The sequence below is a fragment of the Meles meles genome, chromosome 21, assembly GCF_922984935.1.
Source record: "Meles meles chromosome 21, mMelMel3.1 paternal haplotype, whole genome shotgun sequence".
NCBI lineage: Eukaryota > Metazoa > Chordata > Mammalia > Carnivora > Mustelidae > Meles > Meles meles.
The window spans coordinates 26,060,434-26,079,025 of record NC_060086.1 but is presented as its reverse complement, the minus strand read 5'-3'; the positions used below and the strand labels follow the sequence as shown (position 1 = coordinate 26,079,025).

Genomic DNA, 18,592 nt, shown 5'->3' with positions numbered 1-18,592 from the left:
AACACCATCCTCTTGGCTGCCGTATGAGACTCAAGTCTCAGGCTGCAGGAACCTTCAGAGCTCTGTAACGGAGCCAGGCTGTCCCCCCCAAACTTCCCTATTTTCTGGGGATGAGAGACAGAATTACAGTAAAAGGGCCATGAAGCGTGGTCTCAGAGAACACGGTGAACAGTCCCATCTTCATCTCTGCAGACAAGTCTGGAAGGGCTTTCATCGTTCATGCTACATGGGGTCCTTAAACCCAAGTACCAGTGTCCAAGCAAAGGGACTATCATCTAAGCTCCAGAGTGTCCGTGTTGCTGTGATGACAGTTATATCCCTGATTTGCAGTGAAAGGGCAGACGACCACTTACAGAAGGCCAACAACAGTCCACAAATGCAATGACAGAAGGCAGTCACCACTCACTTCTGGCAAGCTGTCTGCTGTCACGTCTAAGTGGGTAAGGACAGGACCAGTAATGAAGACCATGCCAATGTGGAAAATTCCAGAAAGGTGAGCCAAAGCAGGAACACAATAAGAGAACCAGGGGTGACAGCTGCACGTGGAGTCTGCTGAACCCAACTCATCACTGAGCCAAGGGAGGAGCGTGCATGGTGGAGAGGTCTACCAGGGCAGTTTCAGCAACGTGGACAAGAGTACCCCAAACAATGAGACTTTACCAAGAGGAGCTTCTTATCTCACATATGCAGTCTGGGCATAAGAGAACTCACAGTGGGCTCAGCAGCTCACCAATGTCATCAATGACTCAGGTTCTTTCGCCTCTTCCACTGTCATGCTCAGGAGGCAAGTACATCTCCCTCATTAACACAAAAGTGCTGCCACAACCCCATCCATTGCATCCTCACACAAAAATACCCAACAGAGAAAAAAAAATACCCAACAGGAAAAAGGAAGTGATGTCCGCCCTCATCAGAAAGGAAAGCCTTTCTTGAAAGCTCTCCCCAGACTTCCCCCAAGGTCCCTCTGAGTAGGACTGGATAACATGATCATTCACTAACTACAGCAGAGCCTGGGATGCAAGTATCAGGCATTTCCAGTTTTTAGCATGAGAGGCAGCCTCTGCCAGAGAAAAGGGAGCAAGGGCTAGGAGTGGCTGTTGAGGAGGTAATCAACAATGTACCACAAGCTTTGGACAAACTTAAACCAAGGCTTCTGCCATATCCTTATAGAGCCCATGGGGTCCTTCACTTAAGAATTTCCTTAAACCAGGGCACCTGGGTGGTTCAGTGAATTAAAGCCTCTGCCTTCGGCTTAGGTCAATGATCCCAGTGTCCTGGGATCAAGTTCCGCATCGGGCTCTCTGCTCGGCAGGGAGCCTGCTTCCCCCTCTCCCTCTGCTTACCTCTCTGCCTATTTGTGATCTCTCTGTCTGTCAAATAAATAAATAAAATCTTCAAAAAAAAAAAAAGAGTTTCCTTAAACCAATTTGTCTTTTGTTTAACCTGACTTTTCCTTGGGTAGGAAATTTTCCATCTCTACCGTAAATTCAAAACCTACTAGAAAATCTACTAGATACATTTTTCCAATCCATATTAAAATAAGTTCATACTGATTAAAATAAAACTTATTTGCCTGTTTTACCCAGAAGGATTCCCTGCCCCACCAACAGTAGCCAGACTTTGGGATACATGGCAACAGGATAAACCCATTTTCCTCCTAATTCTGGGCCCTGGTATCAAGAATTCTCCGACAAAGAGCTGTAAAGTGCATCTTAAGGTACCGCCCTTAACTACCTTGAAAGAGCAGCAGGACCAATTTAGCATCTCACCACCACTCTCCATGCCCCTGCCGTAAAGATGAAGACATTTAGCAAAATCACGGTAGCGGAAGCAGCTGGTTTCCCGTACCGTCCTTCCCCACTCCCAAAATGTCTTGTTTTGTCCTTCCTGTTAAAATGAAAAATGTCTCAGAGGCTGTAAGGACCACCCCAAGTTTTGGAATACGAACAGCCCCCCCATTTTGGGGGGGTCTAAGCACAGCCATCTTTACCCAAACGGATGCACTGACCGTGGCTGCAGAAAGGGGGACCAGTGCCTGTTACTTACATCGGAGGCTGGGCCTTTGTCGGCACCGGGGCAGGAGAAGGTGACGAATTCATGGCACCGTTTGTGCACGACAAAACAGCAGACTGCAAAAGAGAAAAGAAGGGGAGGATGGAGGGAGGGAAGGAAGAAGGCAAGTGGGGAGGAGGAAGAGAGGGAATGGGGGGAAAGAGATCATTAAACTGGACTTCGCAATGAGAAAGGTCTTACAGCAGAATGAACAATGGCTTCAGCTTCCCCAACTTGCCCTTTAGGGCAACCACACTGCTGTGGCATCCTACAAATCAGTTCACCTTCTAAAGGTAACCGGGGTTCAGAAGATCACAAATGCTCACAATTACACCCCCTCCCCAAAGATCCCTTCAGCTGTCAGGTCTTGTGCTGGTTTTGAAACAGGACGTGGTTTCTTAGATTGGCATGAAACAGTAGTCGGCTTAGGTCTAGGTCCAGAATGCACAAGGAGCGAATATATTTAAACACTAGAATCATGCTCAGAGAGACATGCATGATACGAAGGGCCAGGCAGAAAATCAGAGCGAGCAGGCATGGCAGACCCGTGCCCCCCTCTCAGCAGGAGCAATGCCAAATGACTGCAAGAGTGGAGGAAAAACCTGCAATGTGCCCTTTGTTACTCGAGTAGTTTGCAACCAAATACACCCATACATATATTTGAATGCCAGCGAGTTAGAGGCAGCTAGGATACGGCTCCGCAACCTGGGGATTCTACCGCTTGGAGGGAGGGGAGGTCAGAGACTATATTAAATCTACTCTCACAAAGTCTAAATGGTGGGATCCTGGAGGACACGTACCATGCTATAGAACCACACAACCAACTCGGGATAGCTTTCCAAAGAACATTCTCAACAAATGAAAACAGGCCAGGAAAGCTCAAGGCTACACCTAGAGAGACAAGGGACCTTATGAATCAGTGGCCGCTAACGTCACAGGAAGACTCGACCTGCCTCTACCGATCAAAGTACCAGGAAGTTCTCCGCCACCTATGAGGTACTCTTGCTGAACTAATCAAACCCGAATGGTGCAAGACTTTTGATCCAACTGCCAATTTACAGAAAATGCAAGTGACAGAGGCATGTGTTAAATGACATCACAGGGAAGCAATCAGAAAAAAAGAAATTTTTTTAATACACAGCAACGCTCCCTTCTCTATTGTCCCTCTCCCTCCTCACATGTGTGCTCACACACACTCTCTGTCTCTTAAATAAATAAGTAAAATCTTAAAAAAAATTATTTGGGAGGGGCATGTAAGTGGCTTGGTTGGTTGGTTCGTTGAGCATCTGACTTTTGATCTCAGCTCAGGTCTTGATCTCAGGGGCATGAGGGTAAGCCCTGCATTAGGCTCCACACTGGGCAAAGAGCCCACTTTAAAAAAATTCAGTATGACAGGAAGGAGAAAGTGAGGATTACAGCTGGAATAAAAATTAGTCATGACTGATCATTACCTGAACCCAAGTGATGGACACATGAGAATTATTATACTAAGCTATCTACCTTAATAAATGTTTGGTATTTTCCACAGTACAAAAATTTTTAAGTTCCCATGTTTGGAAACCAAGAAGAGGTCCAAAGGGGCCAATTTCTTTTGCCTTCGCTTACTCCCCTTTCTGTTTTAATAGCTACTGCATTTTATAAGTTATATATGCTTTGTAAAAAGATATTTGCGTCAGGGTGCCTGGGTGGCTCAGTGGGTTAAAGCCTCCGCCTTCGACTCAGGTCATGATCCCAGGGTCCTGGGATCGAGCCCCACATAGGGCTCTCTGCTCGGCAGGGAGCCTGTTTCCTCCTCTCTCTCTCTCTGCCTGCCTCCCTGCCTACTTGTGATCTCTATCTGTCAAATAAATAAATAAACTCTTTTTGAAAAAAAGATATTTGTGTCAAATCGTGCACACACATCTGTGTGTGTGTGTGTGTGTGTGTGTGTGTCCCTCTGTTCCTATAGGTCTATGAATCTTGAGAGAAATTTATGAACAGTGGTCAACAGAAGCCAGTGGTGATTATCTCTGGGCAGTAGGATTGCCGATCATGTGAACCAGACCGATGACATCTGGACAAATCTGCTACGATGACAACTCTGTGACCTGAAGTCTTCTTGAACACCATGTCTGGCCTCGTTCTTTCTTTCTTGTCTAAACACACCCTCAAGTACATCACTGGAACATAATGTCCTTGATGTGCTCTGGAGATATGGCTATGACACACAACTACCCTTAAGCATCTCTCCCAGATGTAATACCAACACGGACTCCCCTGCTTCTGGGGCCATAAAAACAAGTCCTATGGAGGGGTGGGGGCAAGGTAGAGATCTACTTGTCTTGAAGCCACACAAGACCTGCTTCTGTCCTTAAGTCGCCTTACTAAATAATTTCTTATCACGCTGGACTTGGCCTTGTTCTTTGGAGGTCATTTTGCATATAGCTCCCTTTCACAGAACACCCATCATTTTCACTTTCAATGTTACATTTTTCTACATCGTTCAAAACGTTTACAAGGAGTATAGACTAGTAACATAATCAGCTAAAACAACCCTACTTCCATTTTGAAACAAAATCAAGAGTCAAAGGTAAACACAGGTCAGGGGATGAAAAATAATTACTACCCAATTTGGAAACTCGGGGGTTGGGCGGGTAACCGAATGGGCATGGATAAAGAAGAACTTGGCAAACTGGAAGTCTAAATTGAGGGACTGTCCCAGAATTCCCCAAAACGGGTGGGAAGGAATAAAAGAAATGCTGCAAAACCTGTACAACAGAGCCAAAAATTTAATACCCATCTAAAAAGATTCAAGAGAGAATAGTGAAGGTGTAATCAAAGGAAACAGAAAAAGATAATTCCCTGAAGATGAAGAAGAATTTGAGTCATTAAACTGAAAGAAATTATCAAGCATCTATAGGAGTTAAGGAAGAAGAGACTGAGGGTGAGGGTATCTGAGATCATTCCAACATGTCCAGCAGGGGCAGGAAGAGGACAGAGGGAAAATTATCAGCAACAGAACAAAAATAGTGTTTTAAATTCTTTTTATTAACATATAATGTATTATTTGCCCCAGGGGTACATGTCTGTGAATCATCAGGCTTACACATTTCACAGCACTTACCATAGCACATACCCTCCCCAATGTCCATAACCCAATCACCCTATCCTTACCCCCCCACCCCCCAGCAACCCTCAGTTTGTTTGTGAGATTGAGTCTCTTACAGTTTGTCTCCCACCCGATCCCATTTTGTTTCATTTTTTCTTTCCCTATCCCCAACAATCCCTGCCCTGCCTCTCAAATTCCTCATATCAGAGAGATCATATAATTGTCTTTCTCTGATTGACTTATTTCGCTCACCATAATACCCTCTAGTTCCATCCAATGTCATTGCAAATGGCAAGATTTCATTTCTTTTGATGGTTGCATATTATTCCATTGTATATATAAGAACAAAAATAATTTGGCATCAGATTTCTCCTCTGCAGTTCTGAATTCTAGAATATGATAGAGCAGTATCTTCAAAGATTTAGGAAAAGTCATTCCGACCTAAAACCTCAAACGAAGCCAAACTGGTATTTCAGAGAAGGTCCAGAGTAAAGACATTTCCAAAATACAAGGACTTAAAAAACTTAATTCCCACAAAGGAAGTACTAGAGTATAAACCCCTCGCAAAACAATAACCAAAACAAATGAAAAGAGGCAGAAACAGAAGTGGTGAAAGAAAGGACACACACACACACACAAAAAAAACAAAGAGGGAGGGGTGCCAGGCTGACTCAGTTGTTGGAGACTTTGGATCTCTGGGTTGTGAGTTTAAGTCCCATGCTAGGTGTAGAGATTACTTTAAAAATTAAAACTTTAATACATCCAGGCACACACACATGCATGTGCATGCACACACACACACACACTCACACACACACACAGAGGGAGAGGAGTAGGGGAAGAAACTAAGTCATAAGAAATGGGGGTGGGAGAAGGTCCATAACATGGAGATGCGCTAAGAGTCTTGTTTCATTCTTCAGGAGGTTCTAGATATTGAGAAACCCCATGTAAGGCATTGTAAGTTTGAATACGCGTGTTAACCGTTAAGAACAAAAAGGGCACCTAGGTGGCTCAGTCAGTTAAGCATCCGACTCCTGTTTTCAGCTTAGGTCATGATCTCAGGGTCATGGGATGGAGCCTTACGTGAGGCTCCCGCTCAGTGGGGACTCTGCTCAAGATTCTCTCTCCTCTCTCTGCCCTCCCCATTTATACTCTCTCCCCTTTATACTGTCTCATATATCCTCTCCCATTTATACTCTCTCTCTCTCTCAAAAAAGAAAAAAAAAGAAGACGGAAATATAATGCACACTACTAAAAGAAAAAACTGGACAAAGAAAACTCAATCCAACTACACTTCAAAAGGCCTTCCCACATGCCCCAATTTCATATAAATATTCTTCTTTTCTTTTTCTACTTTTCTGTGGCATGACTTGCACTTCAACTTCTTTAATCCGTCTGTAATTTCGTGCCAGCTGATACGCACTGGGAATCTACTTTGCCACTTTTTTTTCCCGAATAGGTAATCAATTGTCCCAATATGTTTTATTGAATAACCCGTCCCTTCCCCACTGATCTCGAATGCCAACTTTATTATACCCTAAATAATTATATACGCTGGGGTCTGTCTTTGGGCCTTCTGTTCTGTTCCGCTGCTCTGTCTTGGAGTACGGCAATATGGGTTTTAATTATAGTCGCTTTAGAATATGTTATATCTTGGCAGGGCAAGTCCTCTCTCATTATCCTTACTTTCAACATTTTCTTGGCAATCACTGTGTGTTTATTCTTCCAAGTGAACTCTAGCATCAGTTTACCAGGCTTTTAAAAATACCAATGGAATTCTTATTGGAATTATATTTAGTCAAGCCCCCGTCCCAACCCTCACCGACAAAGAAACACTCCCCGGAACTTTGACTGAAATTGTCTCAGACTTAGAAATTAAATTCCAGACAGCTGACACATTCACAACAACGAGTCTTTCTATGAAGAATAGGGTGTCCCCTTGTTAAAAATCTGACTTCATGTCTCCCAGTGAAGTCTTTGATTTTCTCTATGCATTTCTCACTTAGTATTAGAGGAGGGAACCTTTTTTTAGGTGATTGTGATTTCGGCATTTTTTTTCCCATTTTGTTCTCCAGCTGGTGGTGGCTGACACATAGGAAGCAATATATTTATTTTGTAAGCATTTTTTTAAAACTCTTAATAGGTTTTTGTGGGTTTTCGGTTGCTTTCTTTGAGTTTTCCAGGTGGAGAACCACATTAGCTCCATTTATAATATTCCTCCTTTACCCTCTCTGATAGATTTGCCTCTTTTCTCTCCTTATCTTCTTCCCTCTTCTCATGGTTCCATGTCTGTAACTTTCAGAACACTGTGGAACAAAAGGGATGAAAACAGTCCATTCTAAGCTTTTCACAGCTTGACTCCTCCCTCACTCCCTTCTCTAACTCTTGGAATTGGTACTTGCCTTGGAAACTGTCCATGGTGTTCTCCTCAATGTGTATTCACAGTGCGCACCCACCTGGGATGAGGAAATACCCCTTCTCATCCCTTCCTCACATTGTATTGTTAGGTAGTCTCTCTTTTTATTTTTTCCAGAGGTTTGTCCCCTTCATTGTCTGTTCTATTATTCTACCATTATATATTCTTTTTTTTTTTTTTTTTTTTTAAGTAGGCTCCACACCCAGTGTGGAGCCCAATGCAGGGCCTAAACTCATGGCCCTGAGATCAAGACCTGAGCTGAGATCAAGAGTCAAAAACTTGGGGCACCTGAGTAGCTCAGTGGGTTAAGCCTCTGCCTTCGGCTCAGGTCATGATCCCAGGGTCCTGGGATCGAGCCCCTCATCGGGCTCTCTGCTCAGCAGGGAGCCTGCTTCTTCCCCTCCCCTTTCTCTGCCTGCCTGTCTGCCTACTTGTGATCTGTGTCTGTCAAATAAATCAATAAAATCTTTAAAAAAAAAAAGTCAGAAACTTAACTCACTGAGCCACCCAGGCATCCCCTTTCCTACCATTAAAGACACGAATATATTTCTCAATTCGACCGGGTTTTTCTTTCCCCTACATTATTCATTGCTATTTGTACTTTTATTTGTCCCGCTTAGTTTAATTGTACTATTTATTCATATTGTACTTGTATTACTTATATAAATAGTACAATAATTGTACTATTTATTCATATTGTTCTTGTATTACTTCCTGGTTAGGAGTATGAATTTGGGAGTGGCCTGGCTTGGATCCTGCATCATTTGCAAACTGTAATACTCAGGTACGTTATCTTTTCCCCCTGTGCCTCAGTTTCTTCCCTGGAAAATGATGGTGATAACAAAGCATCCATCTCATAGGGAAGCTGTCAGAATTAAATGAGTTAATCCAGGCTCAGAACTGTGCCTAGCATGTCCTGTGTATTCAACGAATGCCTGCTGCTACTTACTGCTCTTTCTCAAGCTTCCTGAATGAACTGCTCAGTTCACTTATTCCCATCCTTCTTCGTTAAAAATTAAAGATTTTAGGGGCACCCGGGTGGCTCAGTTGGTTAAGCAGCTGCCTTTGGCTCAGGTCATGATCCCGGGGTCCTGGAATTGAGCCCCACATCGGGCTCCCTGCTCAATGGGGAGCCTGCTTCTCCCTCTGCCTCTCCTCTTTCTCCCCCCAGCTTGTGCCCTCTCTCTCACTCCCTCTCTCAAACGAATAAATAAAATCTTCAGAAACAACTTTTTAAATTAAACGTTTTTTTTTTTTTTTTTTTTTTTTTTTTTTTTTTTTTTTTTTAAGATTTTATTTATTTATTTGACAGAGAGAGAGATCACAAATAGGCAGAGAAGCAGGCAGAGAGAGAGGAGGAAGCAGGCTCCCTGCGGAGCAGAGAGCCCGATGCGAGGCTCGATCCCAGGACCCTGAGATCATGACCCGAGCCGAAGGCAGCGGCTCAATCCACTGAGCCACCCAGGCGCGTTTTAAAGCTAAAAACCTCCCTCCCCAGTATAGCTTTGGTGGCCTCCTGTGTCTTAATACAGAGTTGGCACTGTTAAGCTTTAAACAGCCAGCCCTGCTACTTTTCTTTATAGTCTTGTAGTAGTTAGCCCATTATGGTTCTCATTTCTTCCTTATCCCGGGGCTGTTTAGAGAAGCTGTTCCCCACCACCATTTACGAGTCATCTTGTCAGTCTTTCTTTCAAACATCTAAACGATCCATTAAGGTCTCCATCATCCTCAGTCCCTTTGAGGGAGAGGGGGCTCCTCTCTACTTTCCTGGCATCTGCTCCAATTCCGATATATAAGTGGTATTTAGCAAACCAGTACTTTGTGAGTGAATAAACAAAAGAATGGATTATCATCAGCCACAGAAAAAGAAGAAAGCCCGGTCAACTTCGCGGTGCACGTAGCGGTGCACGTAGCTCCCGGCTGGCCTTGCATAGACCACCACCACGGACGGGGGTAGGGGTACTAGCCACCGTCAAGGTCTCTTGAACGCAGCCATCCAGTGAGCCACGAAAATAAATAATCCATCCTCAGCAAGGTAGAATCAATGTGCCAGGTGATTTGATCATCGTGTAGGGCACATACTCTACGGAGAAACTGGGAACATACTGGAAAGCTGATGAGCTTCTGGTGCATGAACTTCCTGTCTACACTGTGTTTCTCAAAGTTGTGCAAATCCAATTCCCCATTAACTAAAACACTATAAAGCAAAGTAGTAGGGCTGGCTATTTAAAGAAACAAACTAAATCCTTTTGTGATACAAATAAACATCCCCTCATTTCTGTTTGGCAAATTCAGGGCAAAACCAGTTTTGCTTAAATAAGAGACAACACTTACTGAGCTGATGAAAGTCGCACCAGGTCCTACTTTCAAACAGGTACCTGGTAGGAGCCAAGAATTCCTCGAGGCTTCATGGTTTATTCAACAGCTCTTTGCTCTGCAGAAGTTAAAAGCCTGCAGCCTACAGCCTTTGGAAGCCGGCCTGTAGCCACGCTTTATTAGGATGACAGCACAGTGTCTCCAACTCAAATGCCTAGGGGCCAGGTGAGCAATGACAATGTCTCAAATGCCTAGGGGCCAGGTGAGCAATGACAATGTCTGAGAATGCAGGCATGACCTGTCTAAAAGGGGGAACTGCCACTCAGCTCCAGAAGACAATGAGATAGAGTTCAGCTCTGTCCGCCTCCACCCCTCCCTTATTCTAAGGAAGGTCAGGAAGGTCCCCAGCCAGCTTTGTACGTGGAAGAATGCCTTCCCCCCAACCCTCATCAAACATGTCCACATCCTAGTCTCTGGAATTTGGAGATGTTACCTTGCATGGGAAGAATGGACTTTGCAGGTGGGATTAAATTAAGGATCTTGAGATGGAAAATTATTCTGGATTATACTGATGGACCAATGTCACCACAAGGGTCCTTACTAGATGGGGGCAGGAGGGTCAGAGGAGGAGATGTGACAAAGAAGCAGAGGTTTGGAGTGATGACGCCTTTGCTGGAAAGGAACGCAAGCCAAGGAGTGTGGGTGGCCTCCAGCAGCTAGAGAAGGCAAGGAACAGATTGTCCCCTGGGGCATCCAGAAGGAATATAGCCCTGCCCACACCTTGATTTTAGCCCCATAAGACCCATTTTCAGACTTCTGACCTCCAGAATGATAAGATTATAAATTTGTGTCATATTAAGCCACCATGTTTGCACTAACTTGCTACAGCAGCCATAGGAAAACAAGGTCTCAGTTGATTCCAGAAGCAGAAGACTACAGTCAAAGGCCCAGGAAACTTCTCCAGAGCATCTGCCCCAAGAACGCCTTGGGACGCCAGCTTCGTTTCACACCGCACCCCACCCCCAAGTCCCAGTTCTAGCCACTGTAATTTATTCACTGCATCCAAAAGGGGCTGAATCAAGTCATCAAAATTTCATTTTTTTTCTCTTTGGAGTGGATTCTCCCCTTCTACCTTATTCTCACAGGGGTCTCTAGTGGAAAACTGACATCCCTCGAAGCAGCCTGTGTCCCTGAATCCACATCCCCCCTGCGACAGAAATCCCAGCCCTGGCTGCAGGTATCTGTGATGAGAGAAGAAAGAGAAGGGGCCTCGGGCCTTTCCTCAATTTTCAGCTGTCTCAGGAGGCCTCCAAAACAGCCAGCTTTCGAGGGAGAAAATCCTGTCTTCTGCCAAGAGTTCCAGGCCAGGCCCGTGGGATCCATTGGACGTAGGTGTGAACCCTCATTTCCCAGCTAGAAGCTGAAGCTCTTCACCCCGCCTCGCGGAGCCTCTGTTTGTCTTCTCCAAAATGGGAATAATAATAACATCTACTCTCAGAAGGGCTATTGCAGAAGCTCTAATGAGACAACAAACAAAAACGAGCACGGTGGAAAGGTCATTTGGGTTGAAGCCACCAGCGGGCAAATCTCGCTTTGCAAAGACTGGAGGGATCTCTTTTTCCTGTGGAGTCAAAGCTGATCCACAGGCATGGAACTCGGCCTCGTGCCCAGGATGAGGTGACGCTCCCCCAGAGGTTGTCCTGGACCGTCTCTGCCATCCAAGGCCTCGTTTCCACCCAACCCCTGGCTCCCTGGCTTTCAGGAGACCGACCCAACGTGGCCATGCCACTTGAGGTCACGAAGGGCCGTCACACCCATCCTGTCACCTGAACCACGCCACAGCCCTGTGAGGACGACGTGCTGCCCCGCGTTGGTATCGATAGGACGGCTGGTGCTCAGAGAGAATGGACATGCCCGAGGGCGCCCAGCGTGTCCGTGGCAGCGTCTGTGTTTGAAACCAGGTCTGTCTTCCTCTGGAGCCCACACACCACTTACACGGTGTCGCTGCATTTCTGTTTCTCATCTCCCTCACCGTTCCAGAAGAAATTCTCCCCCGCTTTCCTCACCCCCGCTATCCAGTCAGTTGCTAAATCCTACTGAATCTTCCTTCGCAACATCTTTTGTGCCATATCCTCCCGTGCGTTCCCGCTGATGCCACCCTAACTGCCCCCAGTGACTCAGACAGGCACCCCTGCCACTGAGCCTTAACTGGGTTCCCCAGGAACAAAGGAGTCCACCTCGACAGCTCACCCCTAGGTGCCAAAGTTTTCCAAAGAAGACGAGGTTACCCGTGTCCCAAGATCGCTATGAAATCTGAATGAGACGTCATGTGCAAATGCACGGAAGCAGGGCACCTGGGTGGCTCAGTCGGTTAAGCATCTGCCTTCGGCACAGGTTGTCATTTCGGGGTCCTGGGATCGAGCCCCGCATCGGGCTCCCTACTCAGCGGGGAATCTGCTTCTCTCTCTGACCCTCCCCACTCTCATGCTCTCTCACTCTCTCTCAGACAAATAAATAAAATCTTCATTTAAAAAAATGCACAGAAGCAGGGCACAAAGTAAGCGCTCAGCGAAGGTTCATTTACTTCCTTCCAGGTTAGAGGGGTTCGCCAGATAAGCCTGGCAGCCAACCTGCCTGGATACGACACCAGGCTGTATTTATCAGCTCTGTGACCTTGAATGAGTCCATTGACCTTGCTGTGTCTCCATCTCCTAGCCTAGAAGACAAAAATATTAACAGTACTTTCCTCACAGAGTTGTTACAAGGATTGAATGAATAAATCTGAGCATAGTGTATGGACACCACAAGTCCAAACAGATAAATAAGAATTGTCAGTGAGATTCCTACCTGCTCTCCTCTACCCCACGCAGCCTATGCCTTCTGAGAATTATTCATGCTCTGAAAACTCACTTTTTATATTACTTCCCTGTTCCGATACATTCCCTGGCTGCCCGCCGGAAGCTGCATTGTCCAACTGGCCCCACGGGGTTATGCCAATTTAAATTAATCAGGTAAAATTCAAAATTGAGTTCCTCGTTCACACTAACCACATTTCAGGTGCTTAAGACTCACATGTGGTGAGCAAGAACCATCTTGGACGCTCATCGCAGAAAGTCGTGTTGGACGGCGCTGGCCAAAGGATACAGTGCGCGGTGAGAATTTCTTTTTAAAACAGAATGCCATGCTTACGGTTTCAAACGCAAACACTGCAGAGGCGCACACAGTTGAGAATCACTACTTTACTCCATCATTGGAGGGAACAATTCTCTCCAGTTTCTTGTGCGTCCTTCTAGAAATATTCCTTGCATGTGTATGAGCCCACGTGATACCTATATATGGAGTGAGACATTCTGTTTTTCCTTTTTGGGTTTTTGGTTTGTTTGTTTTTTTCCCCCCTAAATCTCTGTCCCTTTTGTTTTCCCTACGTGATGCAACTCTATGCCACAGGTTCTCAGCCCTGGAGACACTGAGTCACCTGAAATTTTTAAAAACATATCAGGGCCCAGGGCCCACCGCCAGGGATTCTGATTAAGTGCAAAGGGGTGTGGGGGGCGGGGGGTGGGGTTTCGAGGACAGGTACATTTCAAAAGCCCCCCAGGTGATTCCAATGCTGAGAAGTATGCTGATCTGCACCCCCACACCCCCACTGAGGCTTCCCCCCAAACGGACACATCTGCAAGCCTGTTCCAGAGAGAACAAGCCCGTTCTGGTCCTGCAACTGCATTTTATTGTTTCTTTACCCGGTCTCACAAGGAATTCCTAAAGCTCTGAGGATGGTGATTTCCTCCTGTAAGAGAGGAAGAAGCAAGAGCAAACTTTGTTTATCAAGAGCCAAGCCCTACAGACGTTGGGGGTTCAGAACACAAAAGCAGAAGCGCTAACCAGGCCGCACGGTCAGCAGTGGCAGGAAAGGAATGTTTTCCCTTAGAGCGTTACCAGACTTATTTAACTAAGCGAGATAAAGCAGTAGAACCAACAAGAAGGAAATAATGGGCCTCAGAACTAAGTAAACCCATGAGAAGAAAACCAACCCCCACCCCACCCCTCTACCAACACTGGGCAGGACAGCAGCTGGGAACATCCGGCTGGTTCGGATGACACGTGGAGGCTGTTCTTGACCCCTTGGCCTCCCCCTTTTGATCAGGCCCCAAAGGTGGAGACAGCAGGACATAATGGCATGGCCTAAGTGAAAATATCAACATCCCTTCATTTACCAGGCATCTCTAGCCCTAGGAGCATGGGCAGATCAGAAGAGCTGCTCCTGAAACCAAGTATGGTGGGCGTCTCTTTTCTCTGCCTAACCAGCATCCATCCTTTGTGTTTCTTCCCCTTTGGAAAACTGTCCCCTTCTGACCCCCAATTCCAGCGATCCACCTAAGGTGGTCTTCACCCTCTGGCTCCCGGAGGGTGGACACAGGGATGGGCATGTGACGAAGCTCCCCAGGGAGAATCAGTTTCAGGACTTTTGCTGGAATTACTAGGAAAGAGGACGTCCTTTCTGGCAGTATTGCTAAGCTGGTAGGGACTGTGTCCACATCTGTCACCTTTATTATCTGTTCTGAGAGTGACGCCAACGAAGAGAAAAGCAGAGCTAAGAGATCTCTGATGGCCATATATGAGCGCCTGGATCCAACCAGGCCTGAATCCCCACTCCTCAACATCTCTACATAAGTTTTAAACTCCCTCGTTGTCTAAACGAACTTGAATTGAATTTCCATTCCTTCAGACCAAGGGACTTCTGACTAATAAACCAAAATGTGAGAAGCTGGAGACCGGCCGGTGAGGTCCCCTATTCTCTCCTGTGTTTCATGTATTCCTATAAATAAGCCTCTTTTCTTTTTTTAACTAGGGGTCTGGAATTAAAAGCACTCAATTCAATCGGTCTATTTGGGGGAATCGAGGAAAAGGTGGGATATAGTGCCTCACTCTTCCCTTAATTCCTATAAATAGCACAGCCCTAGAAGAAGGAAAGTACACCTCAGAGTTTGCTCTGTAAGGAGATACATCAATTGACAAGTCTCCTTTATCCACAGACACCTGTTGCTTGGGCTTCTTTTCTGTAAGTGCTGGTGGGATGGGCACAAACTCCTCGCTGATGCAACTGTGATTTACACCATCTGCCTACTTCTAGCTCCTACCCCTGCTTGTGAAGGAGTGACCACAGAGCCAGAAGGCCAAAGCCTTTCTTGACATAACAATGAGTCACATTCTCCAAATGGTGCCTTTGGAGCTGGGTGGCTTGAAGCCCAGACATAAATCAATTCATGTCGATCTCAGTCCCCCAAGTCACTCTAAAAAGCAAACAGAAAGTTGAATCTCTAGCTTACAACTCTGCCAGCAGTTTGGCCGGGGGATGAGGCGGGGGGCGGGGGGGGGGGTGGTTGCTATGTGAGTATTTGTAAAAATCACCAAATCAAAAATGGGGCCATGGATGTTATACAGGGTATCTGTTGGTTTTGCCTGCCCAGCACCCACTGCCCCTTCTTCTGGGAACTGGCATGTTGATCTTCCTTTGGGAAACCAGCCCTTCTCCATTGTAAGTCCTGATGTGTCTGTCAGTCAAGACTGCAGCTCTCCCCTGGCCAAGGGCTTGGCCACGTGACCCCACATCAGTCAATCACACTCTTTCTCCTAGGAATTTGATTCTTGAATCAATAGTGTCGCCCGGCAAAGGTTGCTCAGTTCCTGCCATCGAGACCCGAGAGTGGCCCTGAACCCTGTACTTTCTAAGGCCTGGTACTGTGCGAATGTGGTACCCCTGACGCTTCAGTTGATTTTTTTTAAGGCAACTAGAGTTCATTTCTGTCACTTACAAAGAACCAAACAACCCTAGTCACTTCAAGACATCTGATCTCACCCCATCCTGATGCACGAATCCTTCTTATGACATCCCCAAGAGATGGTCCCAAGCTTTCCTTGCACACCTCCAGGACAAAAAGCTCCCCACCTCCTACAGACAACTCTACTATTCTGAAGTTCTTAAAACTGCACAGAACGGAGGCACCTGGGTGGCTCAATCAGTTAAGTGTCTACCTTCAGCTCAGGTCGTGATCCCAGGGTCCTGGGATCGAGCCCCGTGTCGTGCTCTCTGCTCGGTGGAGAATCTGCTTCTCCCTCTGCCTCTGCCCCTACCCCTGTTCGTGCCTGCTTTCTCTTACTGTCTCTCAAATAAATAAACAAAATCTTTAAAAACAAAACAAAACAACAACCACAGGCTTTGTTCACTACCATATCCCTAGTGCTGGTACATAATGGAGCTCAATGATATTTAATTGACTGATTGACTGGTAGAGATTTGAAGCCAATGACCATGTCCCCCACCCCCCCCCCACACACACATACACACCTGCTTCCCCTGTATGCCCCCTTCCTCTCCATATATTCGGGTCTACAGGAAAAGACCTTCTCACCATCATCCCCGGTGCCCTGACGCCCAGGAAAGTCATAGCAAAAATGTCCTCATGATACTTTCCACTTGCTTTCTGTTTTACTTGAATGAGACAAGCTCAGGATGGAACATCTACACACAGAAAAGCAGAAGAAAAAAAAAACAAACTAGAAGGAAACATGAAATGTTAACAGTGGCAATGATCTCTGGTTATAAGGACTTGCAAGTTTTGTTCTTTTAATAATTCTGTATTGCCCTCGTATTTTAAGATAATAAGGCAAACATAAATTTTAATCAACTTCATGAAGTTTCATCTCATACAAGAGAAAATATACCATTCTAGATGTATAGTTTGATGAGTTTTGACAGATGAGTTATACCCGCATAGTTGGCACCACGATCGGGATACAGAATGCTCGCACCACCCCAGAAGCTCGCCTGTGTCCTTTTCCAGTTAAGGCCCTCGCCCCACTCCCCACCCCTGACGTCCACGGAGCAGCTCTGTCCTGGTGCCGATGAATGGAATCATACAATACGGACTATTTTGTGTCTGCCCTCATTCACTCAGAGTAACATCTTGATTAGTAATGATTAATAATGCAGTTGTCGGTATCAGTAATTAGTTCATTTTTACTTCTAAGTAGTAGCTCATGATACCATTCCTCCAACATTTCTTTATCTGCTCATTTGTTAATTGATGTTTGGGGATTTGTTTTGGTTTTTGTTTTTGCCCCCAGTTTCTGGCTCTTCTGAATAAAACTGCTGCAAACGTTCACTTATATGTCTTTGGGTGGATACACAATTTATCTTGATTAATGGAGCCGCTGTGTCATACAGGAACTTTGTTTAACTTTGTAAGACAGCCACTTTTCTTCCAAAGCTGTGTACCGCTTTATTTTTTAGAATGGAAACAATCCAATACATTGCATTTTTTTTTCCTTATCTGCCTGTTGGACGTCTCAGCAGGAAATGAATTCACCTTAAATGTTCAATTAAAGACACTAGCAACTATGGAAAACTGTCACCACACCTATGGCCAAATCTAATGAAACAGTGTAACAAGAGCCTATGAGCACTGCAACCAAAGAAGAGGGGCCATCTGCCAGGAGCTCTCATGGCGGAGGGAGCCCAGAGACGGAGGGAGGGCGTGGAGGGGGACAATACCTCAAGCTCTCCCTCCTCCCCCAGCCCCAGGCTCTGCTTGCCCTTTCCCACTGGCCTCACTGACACAAAAGTAGCCCAGCAAAGGAGCCCAGGAGAGGCGGTGCACAGAAGTCTACCTCCTAGGATCCCGGACAGGGCAGAGAAGGGCAGAGGATGGCAGTCCTGGGAAAAGTATCAGAGAGTAAGTAGACAGTGTCCGTCCTCGGAGGAACAGAGGAAAAGAACGAAGATCAGATTCACAATTCTCTGAGATGTCAGCACTCACAAAGCCACAGGGGTCCCCGGGGACGGAAGCCTACTATCACCATCCGCACCACAGCTATAATGACTACCCGACTCACTACTCCTGCTAAGAACCGGAGCAGCAGATACTTTCCTGAGCACTTACTGTACTCCAAGCACATCTTGAGTTTATTGGACCATCCCAAGTAACCCTCAAAAGAACCAGAGAAGAAAGCAAGTCAGTTATTATCCCCTATTTTACGTTTGAGAAAAACTCAGACCTGCTCTGGGCACTCCAGAGGCTGGTTGTGCCCTAACCACTGCTTTCCCCGTTGGGCTGCAGACAAGCCACCCTGTGTCTCAGTCTCCTCCTCTGTGAAGAGAAGGTCTTTCTATCCTCCCCGTCGGGACCGCTGGGAGGATTTAACGCAACAGGCCAGTTCAGCAAACATGTTTTTGAGTCCCGGGGTCCCAGACCACCTTGGTCTCTAACCTTGTGAGGGCTGCAACGATCCTTTCAAATAAGGAAAGAGGGGTTCAAAAAGATTGCCGAATCTTAAAGCCATTCGCCCACGAGTAAAGAACTAGTAAGAGGCAGAAAAGAGACGAAACCTCCGGTCTACCTGTCTCCAAAGTCATATTCTGCCCTTGAGGGAAGGAGAGGAAGGGGCAATAAATGTGCCAAAGGTGTGGGTTTGGCGCCTTCACTTTTCAGACCCGCGTTCCAGCACACACGCAGTTTGGATCCAGGCTGTGGTTTCCCATCCACAGCAAAGCTTCAGAGCTCCCAGGCACCCAGCACTGATGTGTTTCCCTCCATCCCCAGGCACTTCTCTCCGCAGACCCCAGAGCCCAGGACATGGGGCAGCTACCCTCTCCACTCCCAGTGTCCTCAGCTGATCTCCCAGAATGTATACGCGTGAGGGGCCAAGAGGTGTTTCTACCA

At 46.2% G+C, this 18,592-nt stretch overlaps 1 protein-coding gene across 2 annotated transcripts in view; it reads right to left on the bottom strand.

Annotated features, from left to right (window-relative positions):
• PRKCB (protein kinase C beta) overlaps nucleotides 1-18,592 on the bottom strand; it is a 328,913-nt gene that overhangs the window by 188,722 nt on the left and 121,599 nt on the right. For both annotated transcript variants that reach the window (XM_045993021.1, XM_045993020.1), the window contains exon 3: nucleotides 2,047-2,129. In XM_045993021.1, coding sequence (XP_045848977.1) covers nucleotides 2,047-2,129 — 83 coding nt within the window. The remainder of the gene's footprint in view (nucleotides 1-2,046; nucleotides 2,130-18,592) is intronic.